This window comes from Hemiscyllium ocellatum, chromosome 26 (assembly GCF_020745735.1).
Source record: "Hemiscyllium ocellatum isolate sHemOce1 chromosome 26, sHemOce1.pat.X.cur, whole genome shotgun sequence".
NCBI lineage: Eukaryota > Metazoa > Chordata > Chondrichthyes > Orectolobiformes > Hemiscylliidae > Hemiscyllium > Hemiscyllium ocellatum.
The window spans coordinates 18,990,736-19,006,832 of NC_083426.1; the positions used below are offsets into that span (position 1 = coordinate 18,990,736).

The 16,097-nt window shown below is 41.6% G+C and overlaps 1 protein-coding gene across 1 annotated transcript in view; it reads left to right on the top strand.

The window, feature by feature from the left end:
• The window catches only part of LOC132828374 (MAP kinase-activated protein kinase 2), a 216,050-nt gene that overhangs the window by 169,935 nt on the left and 30,018 nt on the right, over positions 1 to 16,097 (top strand). The window contains exons 3-4 of the mRNA XM_060845421.1: positions 14,984 to 15,048; positions 15,725 to 15,804. Coding sequence (XP_060701404.1) covers positions 14,984 to 15,048; positions 15,725 to 15,804 — 145 coding nt within the window. The remainder of the gene's footprint in view (positions 1 to 14,983; positions 15,049 to 15,724; positions 15,805 to 16,097) is intronic.

Below are 16,097 nucleotides of genomic sequence, written 5' to 3' on the forward strand. Positions count from 1 at the left end.
GTGTTTTTTTCATTGTATGAAAAACATTGAATATGTTCAAAGTTATGTTGTTACATTTACAAGGATTTGCACTTTGTTCCAGTTTAGTATTAGGTCCGGTCATCTTAATGAACAGCAAATGCAAAAGGCACAATATCAGCAAATGTGATTGTGTTTTGTCTTGCGAAAATGGATCAGCAATCCTGCAATCTACGAATCTGAAATTCGTAGAAAGCATCATGACTTTTGAGCCATATTATACCAGAAATGTTAGGTTTTTTTTGCCCATAGTAGATTTGACCAGGACGGTGGTTATTTAGCTTTGTCATACTTTTGTTCCTTTTGATCTTCCTATTCACAGAAGTTACACCCACATTACAACCACAGAGTAATTATTAAGGCACTGCAATTGGTCTTTCTTTTAGCAAAGAACCATTATCACTAAGGGGATCTTTTCAGGATTTCAAAGAAATCATACTTCCTTTTAATGTGTCAAGGCCTAGAAAGTAAAATGAGCATGCACTATAGCATTTTATCTTGATTCTGAAGTGAATTCTACCCTGATCTTTTAGAATTGCTTTCTTGTTCATGATGTGACAAGGTGGGGAGATGATAACTTGTTACTGGCCTTAAGATTTTATTACACAAGGCATATAATGTAAATCTACTCCCTCCTCATCTCTAGAAAATATTTCAACTTGACATAACCTTGTCACAGGCAAGTTGCGAATGTTAATAAATACTAGCCAGACCCACATCTGAACAAATACAAAATCTTCATTTGAGGTCAAAATTAAACCTCTTCAATTTCAATATCACCGCTGACGAGAGCTGGGAATCTGCCAGTAAGCATGCCATCTTCCTACCTTTCCATTGTGACAGATTTAAATGTGCAACATCCAGAGCACAATGATACGTAAGTGATACTGGAGTTTTTTTTTAGATTAGATTAGATTACTTACAGTGTGGAAACAGGCCCTTCGGCCCAACAAGTCCACACCGACCCGCCGAAGCGTAACCCACCCATACCCCTACATTTACCCCTTACCTAACACTACGGGAAATTTAGCATGTCCAATTCACCTGACCTGCACATCTTTGGACTGTGGGAGGAAACCGGAGCACCCGGAGGAAACCCACGCAGACACGGGGAGAACGTGCAAACTCCACACAGTCAGTCGCCTGAGTCTGGAATTGAACCCGGGTCTCTGGCGCTGTGAGGCAGCAGTGCTAACCACTGTGCCACCGTGCCGCCCTTTGTTTGTGTTTAAGAAAAAAACTTTTTAAATTTGCTAAATTTTCTCTCCAAAGGGATTATTTTCTAAAGTCAGCAATAGTTGTTTGTTAGCAATTTTCCAGCTTAATGTAGGAGATATTATCAGTAAGTTCACAGATGACATGAAAATTGGTGTTGTGAGGGCCTTAGACTGCAGGACAGATAGATAAGGTGGATAAGAAAGCATATGGGATAATTGCCTTTATTAGTCAAGACATTGAAAATAACTGCAAATTGATTCAGAGGGACATTTATCTAACGTTTTAGTTAGAAAACAGCTGGAATACCATGTGCATTCAAGGCATCACATTATAGGAAGAGTGTGATTGCACACACAGGATGCAGAAGAGATTCACCAGCATGTTGTTTGACTGCAGTGATTCACCTATGAAGAGTGTTTGGAAGTCTGGCTTGTTTTCCTACAGTCACACAAGGCTGAGGGAGTATCTGATTGAGGCAAAGTTATGAGACATAGACAGGGTAGAGAGGGAAAATATTTTCCATCAATAGAGGAGTCAATAGTTAGGGGGCACTGCTTTAAGGGATGTTGAAGAAGCTTTAGAGGGGAATTACAGAAATATTTTTGCACTCGTAGGATGGTGGGTATCTGGAATGGGTGGCAGAGGTGGGAACCATCAAGATATTTGAGAACTATCCAGATGTTCACTTGAAATGCCATGGCATACAAGATACAGGCTAAGTACTGGAAAATAGGATTCAGATCAGTGGATGTTTGATGACCGGTGCGGACACAAGAGACTGAAGGTCTTCTTTCCATGCTGTAAAAGCTCTGACTCTGTGACTCTTGTGGCTTCAATTTACTTTTGATTCCCATGTTCCCATCATCTTAGCGACTGTAGTGTCAGCAAGAAAAAAATGAAAATTAGGAAAAGTGTTTGTAAATTCTCAATCAATTTCATGTATAACATTCAAACAGTGAGCTCCTCCAGTTCTCTGCTACAGTGTGACGACCTGGGACACCCAGACTGTGGCACCACCACTGACAGGAACATGTAATTGCAGTGTCACAAACGATCTTTTTGTAGGGTGAGGCTGATAGCAGGCACAGTGGAGTGTAGGTGCTCGGGGTCTCGAAACCTGGACCCTATTCCTGATGTGCGAAAGCACTGGTGAAGCCTCCAATTTGGCAAGCTGGAAGTGAGCGTTCACTTTGAACCAGATGTGGACCAACTGCCATTATATTTAATAATCCTCATTGCGAAATGACCTGTCCTGTTGTGTGGATGCTTGTGTTTTCATAGCCCCCATACCGCCCTTCCCACCCCTGTCATTGCCCTTCGCAGTCAAAGTATTTAAAACATCCAGAATTTGTGTCAAGTCAGTGAATTATACTTGTTAACTTCTATTTTTTCTTAAGATAATTCATTTTTGCATTTATAATTGATCAGTTTATCTTCTCCCAAATGACCATTCCAACTTTTCTGCTTTTCCAATTAAAAGTCTGATACCAATTTCCTACCTTAGTCTTTCATTTTCAAATGTTTTAGCTTAATTTCCCAAGCAGTTATGCTTACCCCTACCAGCTCTTTGTTAGCTGTATGCTGTTCTTCACTGATATAATTGGAACAGCTGTATACTGTTCTTCATTGATATAATGTATGCTACTAATGTTTCCTCTGTTTGTCTACTTTACCATTGCCTCTCTTGACTTCTCCACCACCTCTGATTTATTACAACCAGTACTGAATGAGCTGAAGTTGGCTCCAGTTGAATATTGAGATGCTTGAAGCAATTACACTCTAAACTGCAAACTCTGAAATGAAAACAAAAATTGCCGGAGAAACTCAGTGGACCTGGCAGCATCCGTGGAGAGAAAGCATAGTTAACATTTTGAGTTCAGTGATCCTTCTTCAGAACTGAGTTTGAAACATTGAGTCTGCTACCAGATGCTGCCAGTCCTGCTGAGTTTCTCCAGCAATTTCTGTTTTCATTTTAGGTTTTCAGCATCCACATTTTTGTTTTGCATGACAGACTTTGCTCCCCAGTCACTGTCTGGAGTGGAATCAGACAGCTCACATCATTGGCATCCTCTCTGATCCTATACTTGGTGTCACTAAGACTGCCTACTTCTAAATCCATAACTTAGTCCATCCTGACTCTTGTATCAGACCATGGCTGCTGAAACCTTCATCCATGCCTTTGCTAAGTTGTGGTTCAGCTATTCAAATGCTGTTTTGACTGGTCTTCCATTTTGCCACCTCTGTAAACTTTCCCAGCGCATGCTGTCTGTATTCAGATTTGCACAAAGTTTTGTTGACTATTCACCCCTGTGCTTGTAGACTGATATTGACACCCAGTCTGGCAGTGACATGCATTTAAAATTTTCACCAGTGTTATCCTATTTGACCATGGCCACACTCTTCCTTAATTTACTTCAGCCCTACACCCTCCAAGATTTATGTGGTCCTCCAATTCCAGCCTCTGATGCCCCATCACTTTCTTGTATCGATGATTTTCAGCTATGCCTTTAGCTGCCTAAACTTCTTCCGCAAGGTTGTAGCTCTCTCTGCTGGCTCTAGCTACACCAGCACAGGTCAGTGAACCCCCACTCCCAGGCTCTCGCAATATGTAGAAATAACTGAACTGTTTATACAGTGTTTCTAATTGGGTGGACATGTTGCATAATTACTGATGGCTAGGCAGTTTGGATGTATAAGACTGATTTCTTGCATTGATATTATGATTGTTCTTTTTTAAACAGATAATACCTTCAGTTTGGTGACCTGAGAGCTCTGCAACTATACAAATTTCACAAAAATGTCAGCAAAATGAAACTAATCTCTCTTTCCACTGGAGCTAGCAGTTTAAAATCTAGATAATAAGTTCATTGCTGTGACATTCTTCCAAATGCATAGCACTCAAATAATTTGAAAAATTGTATATAATATTTGCTTGGAAAGCAATTTTTACAAAAGCCCCAGATAAGGTGTAGGAAAGCAGATGCTGCATCTTTTGATGAGGGATGTTCTCATATCAGCCATTCAAAGTAGTGTTAACTGGCTCAGAAAAGCAGTGCTATGACATGAATACAGATACCACGTGTGGTTTCGTTTTGATTAATCGATGTCAAACCTACATCTGGAAACCATCTGCACTGTCACGGAATTACGTAGTTATGCCAGCAATATTGCCTTATTGGCTGTCTCTGATGCACTAAGCACCCTTTCTCTGAGCCGCTTAATGGCCAAATTAATGTCACAAACAGTCTGAACAGGGGAAACACAGTTGTAACCACTTTTTGTGACAGGTCCAGCTTATGAATTTATGTAGTCCCGATTAGATTCTTGTCAACTTTAAAGATGAAGTTTTACTCCGTCGCAATCTACATTGCTGTCACTGTTTCGGTTTTAATTTTAGTTGGCATACCACATAAATGCCAAAGAATTAACTTTCTTCACTAACTGGCTGAGATGCCACAGTGTTAAAAATTAGGATTATCCTCTTGCTCATTTACTTCTCCTTCAGGATTAATGATGTTTCTGGACACAGTAACATTACAGCTGTTACAAATCAAAGTGAAATATGTAATGGCGGATTTTGAGAGGATTTGTAGCTCAGGTTGAGGTTCTGGCAGAAAACTAAACACCTGGATACATGAACATCAACCAGCCACAAAAAGACTTGACCACTCTCACAAGAATACATGGGGAGAGGGCAGGAAAATAGAGCTGATGTGCAAGGTCAGCCATGATCTTAAAGAATGGAGGAGCAAGCTCAAAAGCCAGGTCATCCTTCTCCTACTATTTATTTTGCTCTGTAAAAAAGATATACGGAAATCAAGAGATGCCAAGCTTGTGCAATGCCTGAGGAAGGGAACGTTGAGAGATGTAAAGAGAGAAACAATTTTATTGTCCAGAAAGTGAAAGAGTAAGATTTGGCAGTGGTACAATGAGTCTTCATTTTGTTCCATTGATAATAGTGAGAAATTAATGCTCCACTTCTCCAATATATGGCAAATGAGCAAACAGTTCCATATTTTGCTCCTGATAAATCTTTCTGAGCATTTGTTCTTTCTTCCTCCAATCATTCTAGTTATTTGATCCATCATGCTACAGACATTGTTCACCAGATTGATAGAACATTGCCAAACTGCCAGATTTAGTCCAATAGTCCAAGAGCTTTTCACCTCATGCCTTCAAAATACTCACTGAATAAAGAATGTCCAGTTACTTATCGACACATTTTGCATAACACTAAAATTTAATAGCAGTGGGAATGCAACAGCTGTAGTGAAATTGTTTGCTCCATTCCAAACAAAGGTTTTCGGTGACAGATCTTAATTTCCTTTTTACAGCTTAAATATTGAATTGGCAAACTAAACTTGCAGACTATATATTTCAGGATGTAGGTCTGCTCACTGAGCTGGAATGTTCATTTTCAGACATTTCGTCACCATACTAGTTAACATCATCAACTGCAACCTCTAGAGTAGAGAATTACTAAGATTTACACCCTTTTTGAAAATTTAAGATAGAGGAACATGGGGTTCATCTGAGCAGGTCAGTCATGAGCTTGTGGTACTGAGTAACCTAATTTTACTTTGTATTTACTCATGGGATGTGGGCATCTCTGTGAAGGCCAGCATTTATTACCCATTCCTAATTACCCAATGTCAACCAAATTGCTGTGGGTCTGGAGTCACATGCAGGCCAGGTCAGGTCAGATATGCTTCCTTTACTAGCATTGGTGAACCAGATTTTATTTTTGACAGATGACAGTCTTTACATGGATGCCATTAGGCAATCTTTTGATTTCAGTTTTTCTATTAAATTTTACCAAGGTATTTGAACATATGTCTGTGAAAGTATTAGCCTGAGGGTCTGAATTAAAGTCTTGTGGTTTTCCCACTACCTCCCCTCTTATATTTCCTATGTCCCTCTGACTGAATACATTTTTGTCCATCTCAGTCATATATATCAGCCCTAAGCCTGAGTCAATTAACTCCTAATCCTAGACTCTCCAACCACTCTGCCAAGCTCTTGTAGAAATGTCACATACCTCTCATTTTACAAAGTACAGGAATGGTGGCCCAGTTGGTAACACTGTTGTCTCTGAAACACAATATTGTTCGTTCCAATTCCACTCTAGCATGAGTACCAAAATCTAGGCTGATACTCAGGTGCAGTACTGAGGGAAATAAAAGATTTCCATTTGTACAGCGGACTTCATGACTACTAGATATCCCAAAATATTTTGCAGTTTTCATTTGTGAAGTCTGGCTAGTTTGCCACAGTGATTTTTTTTTGATTAGACTTACAGTGTGGAAACAGGCCCTTTGGCCCAACAAGTCCACACCGACCCGCCGAAGCGCAACCCACCCATACCCCTACATATACCCCTTACCTAACACTACAGGCAATTTAGCATGGCCAATTCACCTGACCCGCACATCTTTGGACTGTGGGAGGAAACCGGAGCACCCGGAGGAAACCCACGCAGACACAGGGAGAATGTGCAAACTCCACACAGTCAGTCGCCTGAGGCGGGAATTGAACCCAGGTCCCTGGCGCTGTGAGGCAGCAGTGCTAACCACTGTGCCACCGTGCTGCTACCACATACAACCACATACAACTGATCTCCCACATACAACTTGCAAATGATCAGAGAAACACTTATTTCTGATGTTGATGGAAGGGTCAGTGGTAAGTGCTGTGCTCTTTCCATTAGTGCCCATTGATCCGTTAAATCCACTGAGAGAACAGGCTGGGCCTTGGTGTAATTCAAAGGACTGTGCCTCTGACAGTGCAGCACTTTCTCAGTCCTGTGCCATCACATTATTATTTGTGAGTTCCCATGTTTCCTTCACTACAATGGTGAGAATGCTTCTAAAAATAGCTTGATTGGCTATAAGGCTCTTTGATAAGACTGATGGTTGTAAAACATACCGTATAAATGCAAGTCTTTTTTGTTGTTTGATTAGGAATTTTCAGCAATACTGACAATATAACAACTTAATATCTACTATTACCATTCAAGTGAAAGTTCATTTGTCGTGTTAATGAGGTGGTGAAAGGTAGCTGCAGTTGTGGGAAAAGTACAGTACCATTATAGTGCCTAAGACACAACTAACTACAAATGTTCTGCATGTGCTTTCATTTATTATTTAGGCATTTGCATCAGTGTTTTGAAATAGTTGCTGCCAGCCATTACACATGTCATGGTTGAATCTACATGCTGTGCAGATGAATCATAGTAAGTCACAACTTACTCCATAACTGACAAGAGTCATGTTACCCAATGTTTTTGTTTTCATCATCATGCTATGGTATTCCACTGTTTGTCAATAAACGTGACTCTTACTTGGCCAGGCAGTGCCACGTGCAGAGTGAGTGGAGGTAGGAAAAATAAAGTTGCCAATCAGATGATAAATGACTCCACTGAAATGTACAGCACGGAAAACCACATTGCCCGCACACACACTTGCTGCAATGCTGGAGGTGTGAAAGAAGATGCTTGCTCGCTAGAATAGCAATGCAACAACTGTGCTTTCTATGTAACATTTCAGATTGATATCCTGCAAAGTAGCCATCATAAACATGATTTTAACCCTTTGACTTCTGCAGTGTTCAAAGGGTTCCCAGCTCATGATAATTGGCTGAGTTTGGATTGTTTGCTTTTTGCTTTTTGCTTTCTACCACACATCACATTGCTAGTTTTAGTGTGGTTTTCTGCTGACATGCTGCAGATCAAACCAGTCAGTCTGTTAGAGTTCAGTGTGTGACAGTGACAGTTCCAATTGCAATATATGGCAAATGATCTCTCATCCACTGCCTCCAACCTCATAGTCCCACAACCCTGCACCGCCTGTTTCTACCTCTTGCCCAAAATCCACAAACCTGACTGCCCCGGCTGACCCATTGTCTCAGCCTGCTCCTGCCCCACCAAACTCATCTCAGCCTACCTCGACACGGTCCTGTCCCCCTTAGTCCAAGAACTCCTCACCTACATTCGGGACACCACCCACGCCCTCCACCTCCTCCATGATTTTCACTTTCCTGGCCCCCAACGCCTTATCTTCACCATGGACATCCAGTCCCTATACACCTCCATCCCCCATCACAAAGACCTCAAAGTCCTCCACTTCTTCCTTTCCCGCCAACCGAAGCAGGACCCTTCCACTGACACCCGCCTTTGACTGACTGAACTGGTTCTCACTCTGAACAACTTCTCTTTCCAATCCTCTCACTTCCTCTAAACCAAAGGAGTAGCAATGGGCACCCACATGGGCCCCAGCTATGCCTGCCTCTTCGTCGGATATGTGGAACAGTCCATCTTCCGCAGCTACACTGGCACCACCCCCCACCTTTTCCTCCGCTACATTGATGACTGTATCGGTGCTGCCTCGTGCTCCCACGAGGAGGTTGAACAGTTCATCCACTTCACTAACACCTTCCACCCGACCTCAAATTTATCTGGACCATCTCAGACTCCTCCATCCCCTTCCTAGACCTCTCCATTTCTATCTCGGGCGGCCGACTCAACACGGACATTTACTGTAAACCGACCAACTCCCACAAGCTACCTAGATTACACCTCCTCCCACCTTGCCGCCAGTAAAAACACCATCCCATATTCCCAATTCCTTCACCTCCGCCGCATCTGCTCCCAGGAGAATCAATTCCAATACGGAACAACCCAGATGGCCTCCTTCTTCAAAGACCGCAATTTCCCCCCAGACGTGGTTGACGATGCTCTCCACTGCATCTCCTCCACTTCCCGCTCCTCCGTCCTTGAGCCCCGCCCTTTCAAAAACCACCAGGACAGAACCCCACTGGTCCTCACCTACCACCCCACGAACCTCCAGATATATCGTATCATCCTTCGTCATTTCTGCCACCTCCAAACAGACCTCACCACCAGGGATATATTTCCCTCCCCTCCCCTATCAGCATTCCAGAAAGACCACTCCCTCCGTGACTCCCTCGTCAGGTCCACAACTCCCACCAACCCAACCTCCACTCCCGGCACCTTCCCCTGCAACCGCAAGAAATGCAAAACTTGCGCCCACACCTCCCCCCTCACTTCCCTCCAAGGCCCCAAGGGATCCTTCCATATCCGCCACAAATTCACCTGCACCTCCACACACATCATTTACTGCATCCGCTGCACCCGATGTGGCCTCCTCTATATTGGGGAGACAGGCCGCCTACTTGCGGAATGTTTCAGAGAACACCTCTGGGACACCCGCACCAAGCAATCCAACCGCCCCGTGGTGGAACACTTTAACTCCCCCTCCCACTCCACCAAGGACATGCAGGTCCTTGGCCTCCTCCATCGCCAGACCCTGGCCCCATGACGCCTGGAGGAAGAGCGCCTCATCTTCCGCCTAGGAACCCTCCAACCACAAGGGATGAATGCAGATTTCTTCTGCTTCCTCATTTCCCCTCCCCACACCTTATCTCAGTCACAGCCCTCGGACTCAGCACTGCCTTCTTGACCTGCAATCTTCTTCCCGACCCCTCCGCCCCCACCCCTTCTCCAACCTATCACCCTCACCTTACCCTCCTTCCACCTATCGCATTCCCAATGCCCCGCTCCCCCAAGTCCCTCCTCCCTACCTTTTATCTTAGCCTGCTTGGCACACCTTCCTCGTTCCTGAAGAAGGGTTTATGCCCGAAACGTCGATTCTCCTGCTCCTTGGATGCTGCCTGACCTGCTGCGCTTTTCCAGCAACACGTTTTTCAGCTCTGATCTCCAGCATCTGTAGTCCTCACTTTCTCACAGTTCTATTTGCAGTCTCAATCACCTGTCCTGGTATAAAATATTACTGAGAAGTAACACAGTACCTCAAAGATGTAACGTATTTTAATTGAAGAAACATTTTCAATATCAGAATATACTCAAATATTTTGAAGCCATAGCGTCATGCTGGCGCAGTCTCCTATACTATACCAATAGGAAATAGGAATCCACGTTGGAGTCCTTGAGCTTCCTCAGATCTACAATACTGTTTTGGATTTATGGTGAGAGATATTCTGTGGGTTTGATAATGTCCCACAAGTATAACCTGCAATCTTTAGCATGTTTAACAAATTAAGATGTCCCAAGGTGCTTCACAGGAAAACTCTAAAATAAAATTTGTCTCTCAGCCTTATAAGGTAATATTAGAGTCATAGAGCATGAAAACAGACCCTTCGTCAAACCTATCCATGCCGACCAGATGTCCCAACCCAGTCTAGTCGCACCTACCAGCACCTGGCCCATTTCCCTCCAAACCCTTCCTATTTATATACCCATCCAAATATGCCTTTTAAATGTTGCAATTGTACCAGCCTCCACCACTTCCCTGGCAGCTCATTCCGTATACGTACCACCCTCTGCATGAAAAAGTTGCCCCTTAGGTCTATCTTATATTTTTCCCCTCTCACTCTAAACCTCTGCCCTCTCATTCTGGACTCCCCCAACCCAGGGAAAAGACTTTGTCTATTTATCCTATCCATGCCCCTCATAATTTTGTAAACCTCTATAAGGTCACCCCTCAGCCTCCGACGCTCCAGGGAAAACAGCCCCAGCCTGTTCAGCCTCTCTCTTTATAGCTCAAATCCTCCAACCCTGGCAACATCCTTGTAAATCTTTTCTGAACCCTTTCAAGTTTCACAACATCTTTCCGATAGGAAGGTACCAGAATTGCACGTAATATTCCGACAGTGGCCTAACCAATGTCCTGTACAGCCGCAACATGACCTCCCAACTCCTGTACTCAATACTCTGACCAATAAAGGAAAGCATACCAAATGCCTTCTTCACTATCCTATCTAACTGTGACTCCACTTTCAAGGAGCAATGAACCTGCACTCCAAAGTTTCTTTGTTCAGCAACACTCTGTAGGCCCTTAGGGTAGACAGGCTGAAAGCTTAGACAAAGAGGTAGCTTTAAGGAGTGCTTTAATGGAGGAAAGAGGAGGCAGAGATATTTAGAGATGGAATTCCAGAATTTGGGGCTGAGGCACTGAAAGAATAGCTATAGGAGGGCCGGGGTGGGCAAGAGCTTAGATCTCAAAACTTAGTAGAATTCAAGCCAGTTGCAGAGATTGGGGGAACAGGGTCATGATGGAATTTGAAAACCAGGATGAGAATTGTAAAATCTGGAAGATGTTGAAGAAGAGGAAGTAAGTATTCAATCACTCTGTCTCACCTAACACAAGGCCAACTTTAGCTTTTCAGTAGAAAATAGCAGAGGGGCAGTTGTGATGTTGCACTTGTAAGGATGTGGGCTTGCCCTGGTACACAAATGTGCTTTACATCGTGATCATTTCTCTCAAATGATTATAAGAGTTCCACTGATATAAAATTTGAATAGTCGCATTAGGCAATTACAAAAAGAGCACTCGATCAGCTGCTTTGTCTTTAGTCAGACCTTTCCATCTAAATATCTATCTGTTCCCATGACTGTCTTTTTAAATTATATTATTCAATATTCTTTGACTCTTCACCCTGGCCTTTTCACTTCTTGATTAGACCTGTTACATGGCTCATTGTCTCATAGTTAAGCTTTTCTCAATGTTTTACGCCAATTCTCCTACGATCCCCATTCATCAGTCTTCCCTGTAGTGCTGTACATAGAAGCCTGGCCTCCTGATAGACTTTCTAGATTACAGGAGGTACCATTTGAGCTCCTTATTATTTTATGTAGCTGACTGGGTCTCTTGTGACCCACAATCAATCTGGTTAGATATTGAGACCTCCCAAGCAAAATGTCCCCTCATCATCTATTATTTATGGATAAGATGAGAGTTATTATGGACTATTGTAAAAACCCTATTGTACTAAATACAATTAAAGCCTGGAGGACAATGCAACAAGATGAGGGTAACCTGCAAAAGACCTCTCCTTATACATCTACAGAGGGAGCATCAGGATTCCAACCAGGGCTGACAGATGCTACATTAAAAACTTGGAATTCCAGAGGTATCTCCTGTTTAGGAGACCTGTTCGATGGGGAGGTTATGATGTCCTTTGAGCAGCTACACCAGAAGTTTGGACTGCCTAACAAGGACCTTTTTTGGTATTTTCAAATACAAGACTTTATACAAAAGAAGACCACGCTGATAGTCAATCGTAAAATATTGGATAGGGAAAGGAGAGTGCTATGGCCAATGGGGCCACCCTCTGTCAGTACTCTTTATCATTCACTATACACTAAGGTCTCGAAGAACATGGAACGATTATATAAAATCTGGAATCAAGAATTAGGGTTGGAAATCTCTTTAGAAATGTGGGAGGACATTTGGGAAAATGCCAGAAAGATCTCTATCTTAACAGAACTCAGGCTACTCTATTAAAGATACTTCGCAGGGTTCATATGGCACCTGAACGACTCGCAAAATTCAAGGCAGGAGCATCCCCAATGTGTCCTAAATGTAAAATAGCAGTTGGTATTCTCACACATTGTCTATGGACATGCCATAAGATCTGTAGGTTTTGGATAAAGTAGCGAATGCCTTGACAGAGATCTTGGGTATGGAGATTAGATTGGATCCAGTATCTAATGTCCCTATTTTTGGGTTCTTCAGATTTTCCCTCCCTGGATGTATACAGGAGGAAATTATTTACTATCCTCTCCTTTTGTCCAAGGAAAAATATTTTGGTGAATTGGGTAGCTGAAGGACCCCCAGGACTTTCAAACTGGCACAGGATAGTCATGGAATATATCCCCCTTGACTCTCTCACAAGTATGGTGCACTGAAAAACGGAATTGTTTCATAAAACATGGCAGCCCTTTTTGAACTATATCGACACACATATTTCGGCCATATTGTCCAGGGCTTTTGTTTAGCCATGGTAATGGTTCTGGCTGGTTCGGGGGCTCCCGGGAGGTGGAATCTCATATAAATACAGGTTCTATTATGACTTAATGGAAATCTATTTTGAGCATGTATCTAGTTATTTAATTACTTTGTTGCTTACTGTTAGTAATGTATGATATTCTATTTTATGTTTTGGTTGTTTGTAGAATAGATTAATAGTTGGGTTTTTTCTTTTTTTTATTTTTTATTTGATTTTATATTGGTGCTGTTATCATATTGTAAAGTGGAAAACACTTGTTTGTATTATTTTCATAATTTTGTAAATAAAACTTTAAAATTTTCTTTTTTCAATAAAAATACCTATAAAACAACTGGTGAATAAGATATACATAAGGTTTAACATGTCTTGTATACTTCAAAATGGAGGTCCAGTACATTTGGGACTTCAGTTTCCAAGGATTACTTTTTAAAACTTGTTTCTTTCCTCTGGGAATCTAAACATAGTCTGCATCTGTTTATACAGATTGATGCAGTGGGTAGTATCCCTGCTTCTCAGCAAGAACTTTTAGGTTTGAGTGCTATCCAAGAGATACCATTCATAACACAGCCAACTAGTTTGATTATCAATCTGCAATGGAAAGTGGCAAGGTTGGGAGAGATTTCTGGTCTGTCATGTGGTGGTAATTTTTATAATTTTTAATGGAAAAAAAAATCAATAGCTCCAAACTGCAACCCACATGTTCCTGTAGCACTCAGCCTCACTGAGAACCATCACACACCAGCTCCATTTATAAGGACCCAAGCGATTCACTGTTAATGTGCATCACCTTCATTGATTACATATAATTAACATACAATTTACAAGCTACACAGGAAAGAAACATCCTTTTACCTTGCCTTGCATTTTGTACAATTCTAAAACTTAGTTTAACAGGTATATGTAGTCATATTGGAACTCATAATTTTAATTCTAGTCTTTGAGTCAGAATCAAGAGCCACTGTAATCATGCTCAACATCCCTGGGCTTGAGAGAGTTATAATAGGATTGGCTAGTTACTGATTTCTAAAGTTGGTTCCCTACAGGAAAATAATCATTGAGGGATATCAAGAGCAGGGTAGATTGATGTTGACTGTTGTGTCTGGACAATAGAATAACCTACCAATTGTTAATGCTTAAGTTCAGAAAAAGTTAATAATATCAAGCTGTGGATTTTTCCAGTCACCTTAGAGTCTTCAAATCTTGCCAGCATCCTATTGAAATCTCAATATACACTGCTTATTGAACAGATATACTTGTCAATTTCCTTTCTAATTAACTTTTTAAAAGTCTGTATAGGTTAATACATTTGTTAGTGGAAAGATTCAATTTGATTTATTGTCACGTGTACCAAAATACAGTGAAAAATGTTGTTTTTACATAATATCCAGGCAAATCATACCTTACATAATTAGAACAGGGTAATAGAACAGAATGCAGAATATAATGTCACAGCTACAGAGAAGGTGCAGAGAAAGATCAATTTTCATAAGGGAGGTCCATTCAGAAGTCTGATAGCATGGGGAAGAAGCTATTCTTGAATCTGGTACATGTCTTCAAACTTTTATATCTTTTGCCCGATGGAAGAGGGTGGATGAGAATATTAATAGGTTCGGAGGGATCTTTAATTATGTTGGCTGCTTACTGAGGCAATGGGAAGTATTAAGGGAGTCAATGGAAGGGAGATAGCTTGTGTGATGGACAGATCTGCATTCACAGCTCTCTAATTTATTGCATTCTTGGGCAGAGCAGTTGCCATATCAAGATGTGATGCAATGGATAGGATGTTTTCTATGGTGCATCTATATTGCAAGGAGATGTGCCAACATAATCACTACTAGCATTGGTCTACTAGGTCTATTTTGACTGTTGGATTAAATTTCCATAGTCATTGTTGATCTTGCAAAATGCTTCTTCTTTGCAGTATGGAAGGAGGGGAGCTGTTCAGCAGAATCCAGGACAGAGGGGATCAAGCATTCACAGAGAGAGGTAAGTGCAAATTCTCTATCCAATTTTGTAACAGTATCAGTAAGTGCATCTTGCTGATCATTCCTGATGGCAGCGCTACTTAATATCATAGTCGTATATGGGCCAGAGAGCAGTTAATCAGCTCATAGAGTTCTTGCTGACTCTCCAGTAGGGTACAATCAGTCTCAACCTCTGTAATGAGGCAGAGCTGACCCTGGACTCTTGTCATTCTTTACTTTTACAACTAGTGATATTTGCTGCTTTTATTTTGCCTTCTATAGCCAGTGATTTCCATGTGCTCAGTTTTTTTCCTTTATACAGATTCAAACTAGAAGAATTGTAATGTTTCTGCACACTGCAAAAAAATTGATATATGGGATGTGACTAGCAAGGCCAATATTGATTTCTCATCTCTAATTGTCCTTAAGAAGTGGTAGTGAGCTCCCTTCTTGAAGCATTGAGGACCAGGATAAAGGTGCACCACAGTATTGTTAGATTGGGAGCTCCAGGAATTTTGGCCAAGTGACATTGAAGGAATGGCAATGTATTTCCAAGTCAGAATGGTGTGTCCAAAATGACAAATGTGTACCTACTCCTTGCAGGTTCCCAAAGTCCCGCTCTGTTTCCTATCCTGTTAGTAAACAATTATGGCCAGATTTATAAAAAGTAGAAACACAATATATTACATCTTCTACAGAGGCTTCCGAAATCATGAAAAGTATTGGAGAAGCAGTACAGCACCTACATTCAGTGAACATTGCACATCGAGATGTGAAGGTAAGCTGCAGCTTATATTCCATTAAATTCAAGTGTGCGGGTGAAGAGTAGTCTGAGCAACCACTTGAATATGGTGAACCATTTATCTCTCAGCCAGCAAACCACAAACTTGACCATTTCCTATTGTATTTGCAGAATCGGAAACACATATCACCTGTATGTGGATATTGACTGCTTGCATATTTGTGAAATAATCTGCTTTTTGTCATCTTATAGATGTATAACGAATCTAGACTCATCATAGCAAGTGTTTTGTCTAATTGCATTCTCCATTAAATCCAGAAAAAAAGTTT